The 19,921-nt window shown below is 37.1% G+C and overlaps 2 protein-coding genes across 2 annotated transcripts in view; both read left to right on the forward strand.

Moving 5' to 3' along the window:
* LOC117331516 overlaps nucleotides 1–19,921 on the forward strand; it is a 142,458-nt gene that overhangs the window by 110,827 nt on the left and 11,710 nt on the right. The window lies entirely within an intron of this gene.
* LOC117331031 (S-antigen protein-like) lies at nucleotides 6,163–11,964 on the forward strand. The gene is made up of 8 exons (XM_033889622.1): nucleotides 6,163–6,442; nucleotides 7,150–7,349; nucleotides 7,823–8,109; nucleotides 8,351–8,612; nucleotides 10,129–10,302; nucleotides 10,559–10,804; nucleotides 10,954–11,199; nucleotides 11,674–11,964. The coding sequence occupies exons 1-8, from the start codon at nucleotides 6,163–6,165 to the stop codon at nucleotides 11,962–11,964; spliced, it is 1,986 nt and encodes a 661-aa protein (XP_033745513.1).

Below are 19,921 nucleotides of genomic sequence, written 5' to 3' on the forward strand. Positions count from 1 at the left end.
CTGGTTAAAATAGAAAGGTTGCCTGTGGTAAAGAATGATAAAATGGAGGTGGCCGTGTAAAGGAGAAACAGAAAAGCAGTTTGCCGTGGAAAGGATGAAGAAAAACAGTTTGACATGGTAAAGGATGATCAGAAATGGCAATTTCCTTATGGTAAAGGAATAAGAAAATGGCAGTTTGCGGGTAAAAGGAGATACAGGAAAATAAAATTTGCGTGGTAAGATGAGGAAAAATGCAGTTTGGACCGTGGTAAAGGATGATACAGAAATGACTTATGGGTAAAGGGTGAACAGAAAATGCAGTTTGACCGTGGTAAAGGATGATACAGAAATGACAGTTTGACCGTGGTAAAGAAGATATGCAGTTGCACCGTGAGTAGAAGGAGTAGAAATGAGTGACGTGGTAAAAGGAGGATGAAAAATTGTTTACGTGGAAAAAGGGAAATAAGAATAGATTGAAGGGTAAAAGGAGTACAGAAAATGACGTTGAAAGGTAAAAGATGAAAAAAAAGCGTTTGTGTGGTAAGAGATAACAGAAAAGGGGTTGGGTACGGGAAAAAACATGAAATGACAGTTTAGGTAAAGGATGATAAGAAAATGGCATTTGTCGCTGGTAAAGGAATGATACCAGAAATGGAATTTCGTGGTAAAGATGAAAAAAATGCAGTTACCGGGTAAAGGTGTAAAAGGAAGAAAATTCCGTGGAAAGGAGATAAAAAATGACATTTGACCGTGGTAAAGATGATACAGAAAAGGCAGTTTGCCGTGGTAAAGGATATACAGAAAATGTTTACCTGTGGTAAGGGTTTATACAGAAAATGACAGTTTCCGTGGTAAAGGATGATACAGAAATGAGGGTTTTCGTGGTAAAGGATGATAAGAAAAATTGGTTTGATAAAGGTGGTAAAGATTAAAAGAAAATGGCAGTTTACTGTGGTAAAGATGTAAAGAAAATGGCAGTTTACGTGTGAATGAAAAGAAAATGACAGTTTGACCGTGGTAAAGGAGATACAGAAAAGACTTTAGGTGAAGTATAACAGAAAATGACAGTTGAAAGGTAGAAGAAAATGGCAGTTTGCGTGGTAAAGATGAAGAAAATGGCAGTTTGACGTAAAGAATGATAAAAATGGCGTAACGATGGTAAAGAATGGATACAGAAAATGGCATGTAGGTGGTAAAGATTATAGAAAAGATGGCAGTTTGCGTAGTAAAGAGGATACAGAAAATGCAGTTTGACCGTGGTAAAGATAGAAATGGCATGGAGTGAAGATGTAGTGACGGGAAGAAGTGATACAGAAAATAGTTTACGTGGAAAGAAAATGAATTCGTGAGAAGATAAAAAATGGCAGTTTGACGTGGTAAAGATGAAAAAAACGTTACCTTGAAAGGTAATAAGAAAACAATGCGTTGCGGGTAAAAAAAATGAAGTTTGACCGTGGTAAATGGATAAAAAAAAGCATTTCCGGGGTAAAGGAGGATACAGAAAAGACAGTTTGACCAGTAAAGAGAAAGAAAAGATTTGACTGAAAGGATTGATAAGAAAATGTACAGGATGATAAGAAATGAATTTGAAGTGAAAATGACTTTAAAGATGTTCAAATCAGGTAAGGGTAAAAGAAAATACAGATTGACCGTGTGTAAGGGATACAGAAAAGCACTTGGCAGTTCCGTGTAAAGAAGAGGAACAGAAAATGACAGTTTGACCGTGGTAAAGGAGGATACAGAAAATGCAGTTTACGTGGTAAGAATGATATAGAAAATGGCAGGTTGCGGTTGTAAAGGATAAAGAAAATGACAGTAAAGTGAAAGAAGATGAACAGAAAATGACAGATTGACCGTGGTAAAGGATGATTACAAAAATGCAGTTTGACGTGGTAAGAAGATGATACAGAAAATGACAGTTTGACCGTGGTAAAGGAAGATACAGAAAATGACAGTTTGACCGTGGTAAAGGATGATAAATCAAATGACAGTTTGCCCGTGGTAAAGGATGATACAGAAAATGACTGTTTGACCGTGGTAAGTATGAAACAGAAAATGGCAGTTTGACCGTGGTAAAGGAGGATACAGAAAATTGCAGTTTGACCGTGGTAAAGGATGAAACAGAAAATTGCAGTTTGCCCGTGATAAAGGATGATACTGAAAATGGCAGTTTGACTGTGGTAAAGAATGATACAGAAAATGGCAATTTCTCTGTGGTAAAGAATGATACTGAAAATGGCAGTTTGACCGTGGTAAAGGAGGATACAGAAAATGACAGTTTGGCCGTGGTAAAGGATGAAACAGAAAATGGCAGTTTGACCGTGGTGAAGGAGGATACAGAAAATGACGGATTGACCGTGGTAAAGGATGATACAGAAAATGGCAGTTTGCCCATGGTAAAGGAGGATACAGAAAATTGCAGTTTGACCGTGGTAAAGGATGATACAGAAAATGGCAGTTTGACCGTGGTAAGAATGATACAGAAAATGACAGCTAGTGGTAAAGGATATACAGAAATGCAATTTGACGTGTAGAATGATAAGAAAATGCAGTTTGACGATGGTAAAGATGACGATAAATGGAATATAAATATGGAATGTAATGGAAAGAGTGACTGAAAGGAGTTTTGATACAGAAATGAAAGTGAGTTGCCCTGGAAAGAATGACAAATAAAATGAGATTGACCGTGGTAAAGAGATACACAAATTGACAGTTTGACCGTGGTAAAGGATGAAAAGAAATGGCAGTTTGACCGTGGTAAAGATGAACTGAAAAGAAGTTTAGTGGTAAAGAGATACGAGAAGTTGAGAAAGTCATAATACGTGGAAAGATTTACAGAAAATGGGCAGTTTATGTGGTAACAGGATAAAGAAAGTGTACGAAAATGGAATTTACTGTGTAAGGAAAAGATAAGAAGAAGGAGTTGAAGGGGTAAAGAAAATGACAGAAAATTGACGTGTAACGATGGTAAGAAAGAAACAGGAAATGGCAGTTTACGGGTAAAAGGAGTGAGCAGTAAATGAGTTGACCGTGAAAGGATGATTGAAAATGGGCGTTTACGGAAAGGAGATTAAGAAATGGAGTTGACGTGGTAAAAGAATGCATGAAAACGGATGTTGAAAGGATGAAAAGGATGATACAGAAAATGGCAATTTCCTTGGTAAGATGTAATGAAAATGCAGTTTGACGTGGTAAAAGAATGATACAGAAAATGGCAGTTTGACCGTGGGAAGAGATAACAGAAAAGAACAGTTTATCGATGGTAAAGGATGATACAGAAATGGCATTTGCCCGTGGTAAAGGAGAGATAGAGAAAAATGATGAAGGTTTGAAGTGGTAAAGGAAAAGAAATTGCAGTTGAGTGATAAGAATGATACAGAAAATGAGTTTGACCGTGGTAAAGGATTGATAGAAAATGCAGTTAAAATGGTAAAGGAGATACGAAAATGCAATTACTGGAAAGATGTATAGAAATGGCAATTGACGAGATAAAGAATATGAGGGAATGGAAGTTGACAGGGTAAAGAGTTTCAGAAATAAAAGTAACGATGGTAAAGGATGATACAGAAATGGCAATTCAAATGTAAAGGAAGATACTGAAAATGGCAGTTTGATGTGGTAAGAGATTATGAACAGAAAAATGACAGTTTGACAGTGTAAGATGATAAAGGAAATGACAGTTTCGATGGTAAAGGTGATACAGAAAGGACAGTTTGACGTTAAATGAGATACAGAAAGATTGCGTAAAGGATATAAAAAATGCAGTTTACCGTGGTAAAGGATTGATACAGAAAATGGCAGTTTGACCGTGGTAAAGATGATACGAAAATGCAGTTACGGGTAAAGGATAGAAGAAATGCAGTTGACGTGGTAAAGGAGGATACAGAAAATGGCATTTACGTGGTAAAGGAATGAAACTGAAAATGGCAGTTTGACTGTGGTAAAGGATATACAGAAATGACAGTTACATGGTAAAGGATGATACAGAAACAGTGGCAGTAGAAAAAAATGGAGTTTGACGGGAAGGAGAACAGAAAAGCAGTTGCACGTGTGAGTGGAAAAGGATGATGTAAAATGAAAAAATGGCAGTTGACGTGGTAAAAAATGATAAGAAAAATGGCAGTTTTGACGTATAAGGATGATACAGAAAATGGCAGTTTGCTTGGTAAAGGAAAGATACAGAAAATGGACATTTACCGTGGAAAGAATGAACAGAAAATGGCAGTTTGACCGTGGTAAAGGATGAACAGAAAATGGCAGTGAACCCTGGTAAAGGATGATACAGAAAGGCAGTTTACATGGTAAAGGATGAACAGAAATGGCATTGGACTTGGTAAAGAATGATACAGAAAATGGCAGTTTGACGTGGTAAAGATGATAACAGAAAATGACAGTTTGCCCGTGATAAAGGATGATACAGAAAATGACAGATTGACCGTGGTAAAGGATGATACAGAAAATGACAGTTTGACCGTGGTAAAGGAGGATACACTAAATGACAGTTTGACCGTGGTAAAGGAGATACAGAAAATAGCAGTTTACGATGGTAAAGGATGATACAGAAAATGGACAGTTGAGTGTAAAGATGATAAAAAAATGGCAGTTTCACGTGGTAAAGGATGATACGAAAAGGCAGTTTGACCGTGGTAGATGAAACAGAAATGGCAGTGACCGTGGTAAGGAATGTACGAAAAATGGGCAGTTTGACGTGATAAAGGATGATACAGGAAAATTGCAGTTTGACTGTGGTAAAGGATGATACTGAAAATTGCAGTTTAACTATGGTAAAGGATGATACAGAAAATGGCAATTTTCTCTGTGGTAAAGAATGCTATAGAAAATGGCAGTTTGACGGTGGTAAAGAATGATGCAGAAAATGGCAGTTTGACCGTGGTAAAGGAGGTTACAGAAAATAACAGTTTAACGATGGTAAAGGATGATACAGAAAATGGCAATTTCTCTGTGGTAAAGAATGATATAGAAAATGGCAGTTTGACGGTGGTAAAGGATGAAACAGAAAATGACAGTTTGCCCGTGATAAAGGATGATACAGAAAATGACAGATTGACCGTGGTAAAGGATGATACAGAAAATGACAGTTTGACCGTGGTAAAGGATGATACAGAAAATGACACTAGGACCATGGTAAAGGAGGATACAGAAAATGGCAGTTTGACCGTGGTAAAGGAGGATACAGAAAATGGCAGTTTGACTGTGGTAAAGAATGATACAGAAAATGACAGTTTGACTGTGGTAAAGAATGATACAGAAAATGACAGCTTAATTATGGTAAAGGATGATACAGAAAATGGCAATTTCACTGTGTTAAAGAATGCTATAGAAAATGGCAGTTTGACGGTGGTAAAGAATGATGCAGAAAATGGCAGTGTGACCGTGGTAAAGGAGGTTACAGAAAATAACAGTTTAACGATGGTAAAGGATGATACAGCAAATGGCAATTTCACTCTGGTAAAGAATGATATAGAAAATGGCAGTTTGACCATGGTAAAGGATGAAACAGAAAATGACAGTTTGCCCGTGATAAAGGATGATACAGAAAATGACGGTTTGACCGTGGTAAAGGATGATACAGAAAATGACAGTTTGACCGTGGTAAAGGATGATACAGAAAATGGCAGTTTGCCCGTGGTAAAGGAGGATACAGAAAATGACAGTTTGACCGTGGTAAAGAATGATACTGAAAATGGCAGTTTGACTGTGGTAAAGAATGATACAGAAAATGACAGCTTAACGATGGTAAAGGATGATACAGAAAATGGCAATTTCACTATGTTAAAGAATGATACTGAAAATGGCAGTTTGCCCGTGGTAAAGGAGGATACAGAAAATGACTGTTTGACCGTGGTAAGTATGAAACAGAAAATGGCACTTTGACCGTGGTAAAGGAGGATACAGAAAATTGCAGTTTCACCGGGGTAAAGGATGATACAGAAAATGACAGTTTTACGATGGTAAAGGATGATACAGTAAATGGCAGTTTTCCCGTGGTAAAGGAGGATACAGAAAATGACTGTTTGACCGTGGTAAGTATGAAACAGAAAATGGCAGTTTGACCGTGGTAAAGGATGATACTGAAAATGGCAGTTTGACGTGATAAAGGATGATACAGAAAATTGCAGTTTGACCGTGGTAAAGGATGATACTGAAAATGGCAGTTTAACTATGGTAAAGGATGATACAGAAAATGGCAATTTCTCTGTGGTAAAGAATGCTATAGAAAATGGCAGTTTGACGGTGGTAAAGAATGATGCAGAAAATGGCAGTGTGACCGCGGTAAAGGAGGTTACAGAAAATAACAGTTTAACGATGGTAAAGGATGATACAGAAAATGGCAATTTCACTCTGGTAAAGAATGATATAGAAAATGGCAGTTTGACGGTGGTAAAGGATGAAACAGAAAATGACAGTTTGCCCGTGATAAAGGATGATACAGAAAATGACGGTTTGACCGTGGTAAAGGATGATACAGAAAATGACAGTTTGACCGTGGTAAAGGATGATACAGAAAATGACACTAGGACCATGGTAAAGGAGGATACAGAAAATGGCAGTTTGACCGTGGTAAAGGAGGATACAGAAAATGGCAGTTTGACTGTGGTAAAGAATGATACAGAAAATGACAGTTTGACATTGGTAAGTATGAAACAGAAAATGGCACTTTGACCGTGGTAAAGGAGGATACAGAAAATTGCAGTTCGACCGGGGTAAAGGATGATACAGAAAATGACAGTTTGACCGTGGTAAAGGATGATACAGAAAATGACACTAGGACCATGGTAAAGGAGGATACAGAAAATGGCAGTTTGACCGTGGTAAAGGAGGATACAGAAAATGGCAGTTTGACTGTGGTAAAGGAGGATACAGAAAATGACTGTTTGAGCGTGGTAAGTATGAAACAGAAAATGGCACTTTGACCGTGGTAAAGGAGGATACAGAAAATTGCAGTTCGACCGGGGTAAAGGATGATACAGAAAATGACAGTTTTACGATGGTAAGGGATGATACAGTAAATGGCAGTTTTCCCGAGGTAAAGGAGGATACAGAAAATGACTGTTTGACCGTGGTAAGTATGAAACAGAAAATGGCAGTTTGACCGTGGTAAAGGATGATACTGAAAATGGCATATTGACGTGATAAAGGATGATACAGAAAATTGCAGTTTGACCGTGGTAAAGGATGATACTGAAAATGGCAGTTTAACTATGGTAAAGGATGATACAGAAAATGGCAATTTCTCTGTGGTAAAGAATGCTATAGAAAATGGCAGTTTGACGGTGGTAAAGAATGATGCAGAAAATGGCAGTGTAACCGTGGTAAAGGAGGTTACAGAAAATAACAGTTTAACGATGGTAAAGGATGATACATCAAATGGCAATTTCACTCTGGTAAAGAATGATATAGAAAATGGCAGTTTGACGGTGGTAAAGGATGAAATAGAAAATGACAGTTTGCCCGTGATAAAGGATGATACAGAAAATGACGGTTTGACCGTGGTAAAGGATGATACAGAAAATGACAGTTTGACCGTGGTAAAGGATGATACAGAAAATGACACTAGGACCATGGTAAAGGAGGATACAGAAAATGGCAGTTTGACCGTGGTAAAGGAGGATACAGAAAATGGCAGTTTGACTGTGGTAAAGAATGATACAGAAAATGACAGTTTGACGGTGGTAAAGAATGATACAGAAAATGACAGCTTAATTATGGTAAAGGATGATACAGAAAATGGCAATTTCACTGTGTTAAAGAATGATGCTGAAAATGGCAGTTTGACTGTGGTAAAGAATGATACCGAAAATGACAGTTTGACCGTGGTTAGCATGAAACACAACATGGCAGTTTGACCGTGGTAAAGGAGGATACAGAAAATGGCAGTGTGACCGTAGTAAAGGATGATACTGAAAATGGCAATTTGCCCGTGGTAAAGAATGATACAGAAAATGACAACTTAACGATGGTAAAGGATGATACAGAAAATGGCAATTTCACTGTGGTAAAGAATGATAATGAAAATGGCAGTTTGACTGTGGTAAAGAATGATACAGAAAATGACAGTTTTACGATGGTAAAGGATGATACAGAAAATGGCAATTTCACTGTGCTGTGGTAAATAATGATATAGAAAATGGCAGTTTGACCGTGGTAAAGGAGGATACAGAAACTGGCAGTTTGACCGTGGGAAAGAATGACACATAAAATGACAATTTGACCGTGGTAAAGAATGATACTGAAAATGGTAGTTTGACTGTGGTAAAGAATGATACAGAAAATAACAATTTGACCGTGGTTTGCATGAAACACAACATGGCAGTTTGACCGTGGTAAAGAATGATATATACAATTGTAGTTTCACCGTGGTAAAGGATAAAACAGAAAATGGCAGTTTGACCGTGGTAACGGATGATACTGAAAAAGATAGTTTTAGTGTGGTAAAGGATGATACATCAAATGGCAGTGAAACCGTGGTAAAGAATGACACAGAAAATAACAGTTTTATTGTGGTAAAGGATCAAACAGAAAATTGCAGTTTGACTGTTGTAAAGGATGATACAGAAAATGGCAGTTTGCCCGTGGTAAAGGAGGATACAGAAAATGACTGTTTGACCGTGGTAAGTATGAAACAGAAAATGGCAGTTTGACCGTGGTAAAGGAGGAAACAGAAAATGGCAGTTTGACCGTGGTAAAGAATGATACAGAAAATGGCAGTTTGACCGTGATAAAGGATGATACTGAAAATGGCAGTTTGACTGTGGTAAAGGATGATACAGAAAATGGCAGTTTGACCGTGGTAAAGGAGGATACAGAAAATGGCAGTTTGACCATGGTAAAGAATAATACTGAAAATGGCAGTGTGACTGTGGTAAAGAATGATACAGAAAATAAAAGTTTAACGAAGGTAAGGGATGATACAGAAAATGGCAATTTCACTGTGGTAAAGAATGATATAGAAAATGGCAGTTTGACGGTGGTAAAGGATGAAACAGAAAATGGCAGTTTGACCGTGGTAAAGGAGGATACAGAAAATGGCAGTTTGCCCGTGATAAAGGATGATACTGAAAATGACAGTTTGACTGTGGTAAAGAATGATACAGAAAATGACAATTTGACCGTGGTAAAGAATGATATAGAAAATGGCAGTTTGACCGTGGGAAAGAATGACACATAAAATGACAATTTCACTGTTGTTAAGAATGATAGCAGAAAATGACAGTTTGACCGTGGTAAAGGATGATACAGAAAATGGCAGTTTGCCCGTGGTAAAGGAGGATACAGAAAATGACAGTTTGACCGTGGTAAAGAATGATACTGAAAATGGCAGTTTGACTGTGGTAAAGAATGATACAGAAAATGACAGCTTAACGATGGTAAAGGATGATACAGAAAATGGCAATTGCAATGTGTTAAAGAATGATACTGAAAATGGCAGTTTGACTGTGGTAAAGAATGATACAGAAAATAACAGTTTGACCGTGGTTTGCATGAAACACAACATGGCAGTTTGACCGTGGTAAAGGAGGATACAGAAAATGGCAGTGTGACCGTAGTAAAGGATGATACTGAAAATGGCAGTTTGCCCGTGGTAAAGAATGATACAGAAAATGGCAGTTTGACGGTGGTAAAGGATGAAACAGAAAATGACAGTTTGCCCGTGATAAAGGATGATACAGAAAATGACGGTTTGACCGTGGTAAAGGATGATACAGAAAATGACAGTTTGACCGTGGTAAAGGATGATACAGAAAATGACACTAGGACCATGGTAAAGGAGGATACAGAAAATGGCAGTTTGACCGTGGTAAAGGAGGATACAGAAAATGGCAGTTTGACTGTGGTAAAGAATGATACAGAAAATGACAGTTTGACGGTGGTAAAGAATGATACAGAAAATGACAGCTTAACGATGGTAAAGGATGATACAGAAAATGGCAATTTCACTGTGTTAAAGAATGATACAGAAAATGGCAGTTTGACTGTGGTAAAGAATGATACAGAAAATGACAGTTTGACCGTGGTTAGCATGAAACACAACATGGCAGTTTGACCGTGGTAAAGGAGGATACAGAAAATGGCAGTTTGACCGTGGTAAAGGATGATACTGAAAATGGCAATTTGCCCGTGGTAAAGAATGATACAGAAAATGACAGCTTTACGATGGTAAAGGATGATACAGAAAATGGCAATTTCACTGTGGTAAAGAATGATAATGAAAATGGCAGTTTGACTGTGGTAAAGAATGATACAGAAAATGACAGTTTTACGATGGTAAAGGATGATACAGAAAATGGCAATTTCACTGTGGTAAATAATGATATAGAAAAAGGCAGTTTGACCGTGGTAAAGGAGGATACAGAAAATGGCAGTTTGACCGTGGGAAAGAATGACACATAAAATGACAATTTGACCGTGGTAAAGAATGATACAGAAAATGGTAGTTTGACTGTGGTAAAGAATGATACAGAAATAACAATTTGACCGTGGTTTGCATGAAACACAACATGGCAGTTTGACCGTGGTAAAGAATGATATATACAATTGTAGTTTCACCGTGGTAAAGGATAAAACAGAAAATGGCAGTTTGACCGTGGTAACGGATGATACTGAAAAAGATAGTTTTAGTGTGGTAAAGGATGATACATCAAATGGCAGTGAAACCGTGGTAAAGAATGACACAGAAAATAACAGTTTTATTGTGGTAAAGGATCAAACAGAAAATTGCAGTTTGACTGTTGTAAAGGATGATACAGAAAATGGCAGTTTGCCCGTGGTAAAGGAGGATACAGAAAATGACTGTTTGACCATGGTAAGTATGAAACAGAAAATGACAGTTTGACCATGGTAAAGGAGGAAACAGAAAATGGCAGTTTGACCGTGGTAAAGAATGATACAGAAAATGGCAGTTTGACCGTGATAAAGGATGATACTGAAAATGGCAGTTTGACTGTGGTAAAGGAGGATGCAGAAAATGGCATTTTGACCGTGGTAAAGGAGGATACAGAAAATGGCAGTTTGACCATGGTAAAGAATAATACTGAAAATGGCAGTGTGACTGTGGTAAAGAATGATACAGAAAATAAAAGTTTAACGAAGGTAAGGGATGATACAGAAAATGGCAATTTCACTGTGGTAAAGAAAGATATAGAAAATGGCAGTTTGACGGTGATAAAGGATGAAACAGAAAATGGCAGTTTGACCGTGGTAAAGGAGGATACAGAAAATGGCAGTTTGCCCGTGATAAAGGATGATGCCGAAAATGACAGTTTGACTGTGGTAAAGAATGGTACAGAAAATGACAATTTGACCGTGGTAAAGAATGATATAGAAAATGGCAGTTTGACCGTGGGAAAGAATGACACATAAAATGACAATTTCACTGTTGTTAAGAATGATAGCAGAAAATGACAGTTTGACCGTGGTAAAGGATGATACAGAAAATGGCAGTTTGCCCGTGGTAAAGGAGGATACAGAAAATGACAGTTTCACCGTGGTAAAGAATGATACTGAAAATGGCAGTTTGACTGTGGTAAAGAATGATACAGAAAATGACAGCTTAACGATGGTAAAGGATGATACAGAAAATGGCAATTTCACTGTGTTAAAGAATGATACTGAAAATGGCAGTTTGACTGTGGTAAAGAATGATACAGAAAATAACAGTTTGACCGTGGTTAGCATGAAACACAACATGGCAGTTTGACCGTGGTAAAGGAGGATACAGAAAATGGCAGTGTGACCGTAGTAAAGGATGATACTGAAAATGGCAGTTTGCCCGTGGTAAAGAATGATACAGAAAATGACAGCTTAACGATGGTAAAGGATGATACAGAAAATGGCAATTTCACTGTGGTAAAGAATGATAATGAAAATGGCAGCTTGACTGTGGTAAAGAATGATACAGAAAATGACAGTTTTACGATGGTAAAGGATGATACAGAAAATGGCAATTTCACTGTGCTGTGGTAAATAATGATATAGAAAATGGCAGTTTGACCGTGGTAAAGGAGGATACAGAAAATGGCAGTTTGACCGTTGGAAAGAATGACACATAAAATGACAATTTGACCGTGGTAAAGAATGATACAGAAAATGGCAGTTTCACCGTGGTAAAGGATGAAACAGAAAATGGCAGTTTGACCGTGGTAACGGATGATACTGAAAAAGATAGTTTTAGTGTGGTAAAGGATGATGCAGAAATTTGCAGTTAAACCGTGGTAAAGAATGACACAGAAAATGACAGTTTTATTGTGGTAAAGGATCAAACAGAAAATTGCAGTTTGACTGTTGTAAAGGATGATACAGAAAATGGCAGTTTGCCCGTGGTAAAGGAGGATACAGAAAATGACTGTTTTACCGTGGTAAGTATGAAACAGAAAATGACAGTTTGACCATGGTAAAGGAGGAAACAGAAAATGGCAGTTTGACCGTGGTAAAGAATGATACAGAAAATAAAAGTTTAACGATGGTAAAGGATGATACAGAAAATGGCAGTTTGGCCGTGGTAACGGATGATACTGAAAAAGATAGTTTTAGTGTGGTAAAGGATGATACAGAAAATGGCAGTTTGACCGTGGTGAAGAATGATATAGAAAATGGCAATTTGACGGTGGTAAAGGATGAAACAGAAAATGACAGTTTGATAGTGGTTAAGGATGATACAGAAAATGATAGTTTGACGGTGGTAAAGGATGGAACAGAAAATGGTTCGTGTAGTGTAACGTAATCAGAAGCCTTGGCTAGCGAAGATGAGGAGGATACAGAAAATGGCAGTTTGCCCGTGATAAAGGATGATACAGAAAATGACAGTTTGATTGTGGTAAAGAATGATACAGAAAATGACAATTTGACCGTGGTAAAGAATGATACATCAAATGGCAGTTTTACCGTGGTAAAGGAGGATACAGAAAATGGCAGTTTGACCGTGGGAAAGAATGATACATAAAATGGCAGTTTGACCGTGATAAAGGATGATACAGAAAACGATAGCTTCATTGTGGTAAAGGATCAAACAGAAAATTGCAGTTTGACTGTTGTAAAGGATGATACAGAAAATGGCAGTTTGCCCGTGGTAAAGGAGGGTGCAGTAAATGACTGTTTAACCGTGGTAAGTATGAAACAGGAAAATGGTAGTTTGACCGTGGTAAAGAATGATACTGAAAATGTCAATTTCACTGAGGTAAAGAATGATATAGAAAATGGCAGTTTGACGGTGGTAAAGGATGGAACAGAAAATGGCAGTTTGACCGTGGTAAAGGAGGATACAGAAAATGGCAGTTTGCCCGTGATAAAGAATGATACAGAAAATGACAGTTTGACCGTTGGAAAGAATGATACATCAAATGGCAATTTGACCGAGGTAAAGGAGGATACAGAAAATGACAGTTTGACTGTGGTAAAGGAGGATACATAAAATGGCAGTTTGACCGTGGTAAGTATGAAACAGAAAATGACAGTTTGACCATGGTAAAGGAGGAAACAGAAAATGGCAGTTTGACCGTGGTAAAGAATGATACAGAAAATGGCAGTTTGACCGTGATAAAGGATGATACTGAAAATGGCAGTTTGACTGTGGTAAAGGAGGATACAGAAAATGGCAGTTTGACCGTGGTAAAGGAGGATACAGAAAATGGCAGTTTGACCATGGTAAAGAATAATACTGAAAATGGCAGTTTGACCGTGGTAAAGAATGATACAGAAAATGGCAATTTCTCTGTGGTAAAGAATGATACTGAAAATGGCAGTTTGACTGTGGTAAAGGAGGATACAGAAAATGGCAGTTTGACCGTGGTAAAGGAGGATACAGAAATGGCAGTTTGACCATGGTAAAGGATGATACTGAAAATGGCAGTTTGACTGTGGTAAAGGAGGATACAGAAAATGGCAGTTTGACCGTGGTAAAGGAGGATACAGAAAACTGCAGTTTGCCCGTTGTAAAGGAAAATACAGAAAATGACAGTTTGACTGTGGTAAAAAATGATACAGAAAATGACAATTTGACCGTGGTAAAGAATGATACATCAAATGGCAGTTTTACCGTGGTAAAGGATGATACATAAAATAAAAGTTTAACGATGGTAAAGGATGATACAGAAAATGGCAATTTCACTGTGGTAAAGAAAGATATAGAAAATGGCTGTTTGACTGTGGTAAAGCAGGATACAGAAAATGACAATTTGACCGTGGTAAAGAATGATACATAAAATGGCAGTTTGACCGTGATAAAGGATGAAACAGAAAATGGCAGTTTGACCGTGGTAACGGATGATACTGAAAAAGATAGTTTTAGTGTGGTAAAGGATGATATAGAAAATGGCAGTTTGACCGTGGTGAAGAATGATATAGAAAATGGCAATTTGACGGTGGTAAAGAATGATACAGAAAATGACAGTTTGACGGTGGTAAAGAATGGAACAGAAAATGGTTGTTTGACTGTGGTAAAGGAGGATACAGAAAATGACAATTTGACCGTGGTAAAGAATGATACATAAAATGGCAGTTTGACCGTGATAAAGGATGATACAGAAAACTGCAGTTTGCCCGTTGTAAAGGAAAATACAGAAAATGACAGTTTGACTGTGGTAAAAAATGATACAGAAAATGACAATTTGACCGTGGTAAAGAATGATACATCAAATGGCAGTTTTACCGTGGTAAAGGATGATACATAAAATGGCAGTTTGACCGTGATAAAGGATGATACAGAAAACTGCAGTTTGCCCGTTGTAAAGGAAAATACAGAAAATGACAGTTTGACTGTGGTAAAAAATGATACAGAAAATGACAATTTGACTGTGGTAAAGGAGGATACAGAAAATGGCAGTTTGACCGTGGGAAAGAATGATACATAAAATGGCAGTTTGACCGTGATAAAGGATGATACAGAAAACGATAGCTTCATTGTGGTAAAGGATCAAACAGAAAATTGCAGTTTGACTGTTGTAAAGGATGATACAGAAAATGGCAGTTTGCCCGTGGTAAAGGAGGGTGCAGTAAATGACTGTTTAACCGTGGTAAGTATGAAACAGAAAATGGTAGTTTGACCGTGGTAAAGAATGATACTGAAATTGGCAATTTCAGTGAGGTAAAGAATGATATAGAAAATGGCAGTTTGACGGTGGTAAAGGATGGAACAGAAAATGGCAGTTTGACCGTGGTAAAGGAGGATACAGAAAATGGCAGTTTGCCCGTGATAAAGAATGATACAGAAAAATGACAGTTTGACCGTTGGAAAGAATGATATATAAATTGGCAATTTGACCGAGGTAAAGGAGGATACAGAAAATGGCTGTTTGACTGTGGTAAAGGAGGATACATAAAATGGCAGTTTGACCGTGATAAAGGATGAAACAGAAAATGGCAGTTTGACCGTGGTAACGGATGATACTGAAAAAGATAGTTTTAGTGTGGTAAAGGATGATACAGAAAATGGCAGTTTGACCGTGGTGAAGAATGATATAGAAAATGGCAATTTGACGGTGGTAAAGGATGAAACAGAAAATGACAGTTTGATAGTGGTTAAGGATGATACAGAAAATGACAGTTTGACGGTGGTAAAGGATGGAACAGAAAATGGCAGTTTGACCGTGGTAAAGAAGGATACAGAAAATGGCAGTTTGCCCGTGATAAAGAATGATACAGAAAATGACAGTTTGACTGTGGTAAAGAATGATACCTCAAATGGCAGTTTTACCGTGGTAAAGGAGGATAAAGAAAATAGCAGTTTGACCGTGGGAAAGAATGATACATAAAATGGCAGTTTGACCGAGGTAAAGGAGGAAACAGAAAATGGTTGTTTGACTGTGGTAAAAGAGGATACAGAAAATGACAATTTGACCGTGGTAAAGAATGATACATAAAATGGCAGTTTGACCGTGATAAAGGATGATACAGAAAACGGCAGTTTGCCCGTTGTAAAGGAAAATACAGAAAATGGCAGTTTGACTGTGGTAAAGAATGATACTGAAAATGGCAGTTTGACTGTGGTAAAGAATGATACAGAAAATAACAGTTTAACGATGGTAAAGGATGCTACAGAAAATGGCAATTTCACTGTGGTAAAGAATGATATAGAAAATGGCAGTTTGACGGTGGTAAAGGATGAAACAGAAAATGGCAGTTTGACCGTGGTAAAGGAGGATACAGAAAATGGCAGTTTGCCCGTGATAAAGGATGATACAGAAAATGACAGTTTGACTGTGGTAAAGAATGATACAGAAAATGACAATTTCACCGTGGTAAAGAATGATACAGAAAATGGCAGTTTGACCGTGGTAAAGGATGATACAGAAAACGGCAGTTTGCCCGTGATAAAGGATGATACAGAAAATGACAGTTTGACTGTGGTAAAGAATGATACAGAAAATGGCAATTTGACCGAGGTAAAGGAGGATACAGAAAATGGCAGTTTGACCGTGATAAAGGATGATACAGAAAATGGCAGTTTGCCCGTCATTAAGGAGATTACAGAAAATGCCTGTTTGACAGTGGTAAAGTAGGATACAAAAAATGGCAGTTTGACCGTGATAAATGATGATACAGAAAATGACAGTTTGACTGTTGTAAAGAATGATACATAAAATTGCGGTTTGACCGTGGTAAAGGAGGATACAGAAAATGGCAGTTTGACCGTGGTAAAGGATGATACATCAAATGACAGTTTGACCGTGATAAAGGATGACAGAGAAAATGGCAGTTTTCCCGTAGTAAAGGAGGATAGAGAAAATGACTGTTTGACCGTGGTATGTATGAAACAGAAAATGGCAGTTTGACCGTGATAAAGAATGAAACTGAAAATGGCAGTTTGACTGTGGTAAAGAATGATACCTCAAATGGCAGTTTTACCGTGGTAAAGGAGGATACAGAAAATGGCAGTTAGACCGTGGGAAAGAATGATACATCAAATGGCAGTTTGACCGAGGTAAAGGAGGAAACAGAAAATGGTTGTTTGACTGTGGTAAAGGAGGATACAGAAAATGACAATTTGACCGTGGTAAAGAATGATACATAAAATGGCAGTTTGCCCGTGATAAAGAATGATACAGAAAATGACAGTTTGACCGTGGGAAAGAATGATACATCAAATGGCAGTTTGACCGAGGTAAAGGAGGAAACAGAAAATGGTTGTTTGACTGTGGTAAAGGAGGATACAGAAAATGACAATTTGACCGTGGTAAAGAATGATACATAAAATGGCAGTTTGACCGTGATAAAGGATGATACAGAAAACGATAGCTTCATTGTGGTAAAGGATCAAACAGAAAATTGCAGTTTGACTGTTGTAAAGGATGATACAGAAAATGGCAGTTTGCCCGTGGTAAAGGAGGGTGCAGAAAATGACTGTTTAACCGTGGTAAGTATGAAACAGAAAATGGTAGTTTGACCGTGGTAAAGAATGATACTGAAAATGGCAATTTCACTGAGGTAAAGAATGATATAGAAAATGGCAGTTTGACGGTGGTAAAGGATGGAACAGAAAATGGCAGTTTGACCGTGGTAAAGGAGGATACAGAAAATGGCAGTTTGCCCGTGATAAAGAATGATACAGAAAATGACAGTTTGACCGTTGGAAAGAATGATACATCAAATGGCAATTTGACCGAGGTAAAGGAGGATACAGAAGATGGCTGTTTGACTGTGGTAAAGGAGGATACAGAAAATGACAATTTGACCGTGGTAAAGAATGATACATAAAATGGTAGTTTGACTGTGGTAAAGGATGAAACAGAAAATGGCAGTTTGACCGTGGTAACGGATGATACTGAAAAAGATAGTTTTAGTGTGGTAAAGGATGATACAGAAAATGGCAGTTTGACCGTGGTGAAGAATGATATAGAAAATGACAATTTGACGGTGGTAAAGGATGAAACAGAAAATTATCCAATAAAAACACTGAGCAAACAAAGTAAATGTAAATCTTTTATTTTATGGGTTTTATTTAATTCTCTACTGAATTTTAATCTGGCAGATGATTTCCAGGTATTCCCACCATACATGATATTCCCTTAAACTCAATAGTCCAAACTAGCTGATGATGTAACCTGATATCAGATGAAATCAAAATTCCTAAAAGAGCAAGAGCAATCTTTTATCGACGAGAAAATCAGCCAAATGGAGAAACCCTATCAAACATCTGTTATTTTATCTATTATTACACTTCTTTAACCAATGTTATAAGAAATTTATATTTAACTCCCATAATCAAATTAGTTCCTAATAACTTATTTGCATTTCAATACCATTATCAATTCAATGAAAACTTGGAATTTCACTCAAATTATCCATTCAAAAAAAAAAGAAAAAAAAAATTGCATTTCAATCGCATTTTCTATTCAATAAATAACTTGCATTTCAATTCCATACTCAAATTAATAGATGATTTTCATTTCACTCCAAACTATCAATTAAATATTTCTTGTTTCTCTCTCCCGTCATCGGTTCAAAAATAATTTGCATTTCACTCCATCATCACTTCAATAAATAATTTGCATTTAACTCCCGTCATCAATTCAATCTAATGATTTAATTTCGATTTCATCATTGAATCAATAGATAATTTGCATTTCACTCCCATCATTTATTTGATAAATAGTTTCCATTTCTCTCCCGTCATCAGCTTGATTAATAATTTGCATTTAACTCCCATCATCAATTCAATAAATAATTGCATTCAACTTCCATCATCTAATCTAATACTTGCAATTTCACTTTAATTATTGATTTAATAGGATATTTGAATTTCACTCCCATCACTATTCCAATGAATAATTTGCGTTTCACCCCAGTCATCAATTCCATAAAACGAAACAATGTCAATTCACACACCGAAATCCACATTCATCATTCGTTAATTCAATAAATAACATGGAATCAACATTTATAAAATTAAATTACAATTCAAAATAAACATTTTGTAAAACAGCACGTTAAACTCGTGATTGCTGTTGACTCTGTTTATCGTACTTAACATGACATTGATCAGCACTATAAGCAAGGGACTTTATGAGCTAATCAAACCCTTTATTTACTGGAGGCAATTATCAAAATTTTATACCAATTCCATGACTCGTATATCAAATTAAAACTCACGTTATATTCTTTTGATAGCATAACCAAGCGTGTTTACAATATTATGGAGAGCAGCATATTGAGAATATTGGTACTAAGATTTGAGATATATGACACATGTCTCTTTTCTATATTGTGCCTTGCGTTCTGGACGTGGAAATAGTTCAAATCTGCACCCATTACAATCTTCTTCTTTATATCCCGCTTGACAATGTCTCGCGCTTGGCCTTAAGTTGTACGTTGATTTCCCTGTGGAAGGCGGTGAGGTCTGACCACACAACATATCTGGTCCATTACAGTGTGGTGGTAATGGAAGGGGATCAACACCAAATCAATGTACAAATTCTGCTGAAGACGTTAAACAACAACATATCTTTATAACGACGCTATACTTGTCACTAGGTTGTAACGTCACTGTGGTAATGAGACGTATAGTAAACCATTGCTCCCTTAGGTATAATAATTATAATCAAGTTTTTGTAATGGTTGCTGAACTATTCGTTATAAGATATGAGCATTGTTGAATTCAAATAAATATCAATTCTATTAAATATGAATATATGAGTAATATCGATGGACAAAATATCAAAAATATTGTTAACGTTAAATATGTTTTAACTATCTAATTCCGTAATACTGATACAGCTTAAATTCGCTTAATACAGAGTGTTCAATGGAATTCTATCCATTCTCTTTATGCCTAAGTGTATCACAACACCATTCAACAGCTGGCTTAGGAGCAATGCAATATAGTTCACATACATTTCCATATATATAGTCCTCGTACAAGTCCAGATATAAAGTCATCCTATCCGTCCGTATACATGTTTATAGTTTTCGAACACGCCCATATATATAT

This window comes from Pecten maximus, chromosome 7, assembly GCF_902652985.1.
Source record: "Pecten maximus chromosome 7, xPecMax1.1, whole genome shotgun sequence".
NCBI lineage: Eukaryota > Metazoa > Mollusca > Bivalvia > Pectinida > Pectinidae > Pecten > Pecten maximus.

Bases quoted from the DNA above. Each gene is read 5' to 3' on its own strand.
- LOC117331031 (XM_033889622.1), top strand. From the start codon at position 6,163: ATGGTAAAGGATGATACAGAAAATGGCAATTTCTCTGTGGTAAAGAAT. The intron at 8,110-8,350 runs GTAAATAATGAT...ATACAATTGTAG, and splicing joins GGCAATTTCACTGTGCTGTG to TTTCACCGTGGTAAAGGATA. The intron at 10,805-10,953 runs GTAAGTATGAAA...ACTGTGGTAAAG, and splicing joins AAAATGACTGTTTGACCATG to GAGGATGCAGAAAATGGCAT.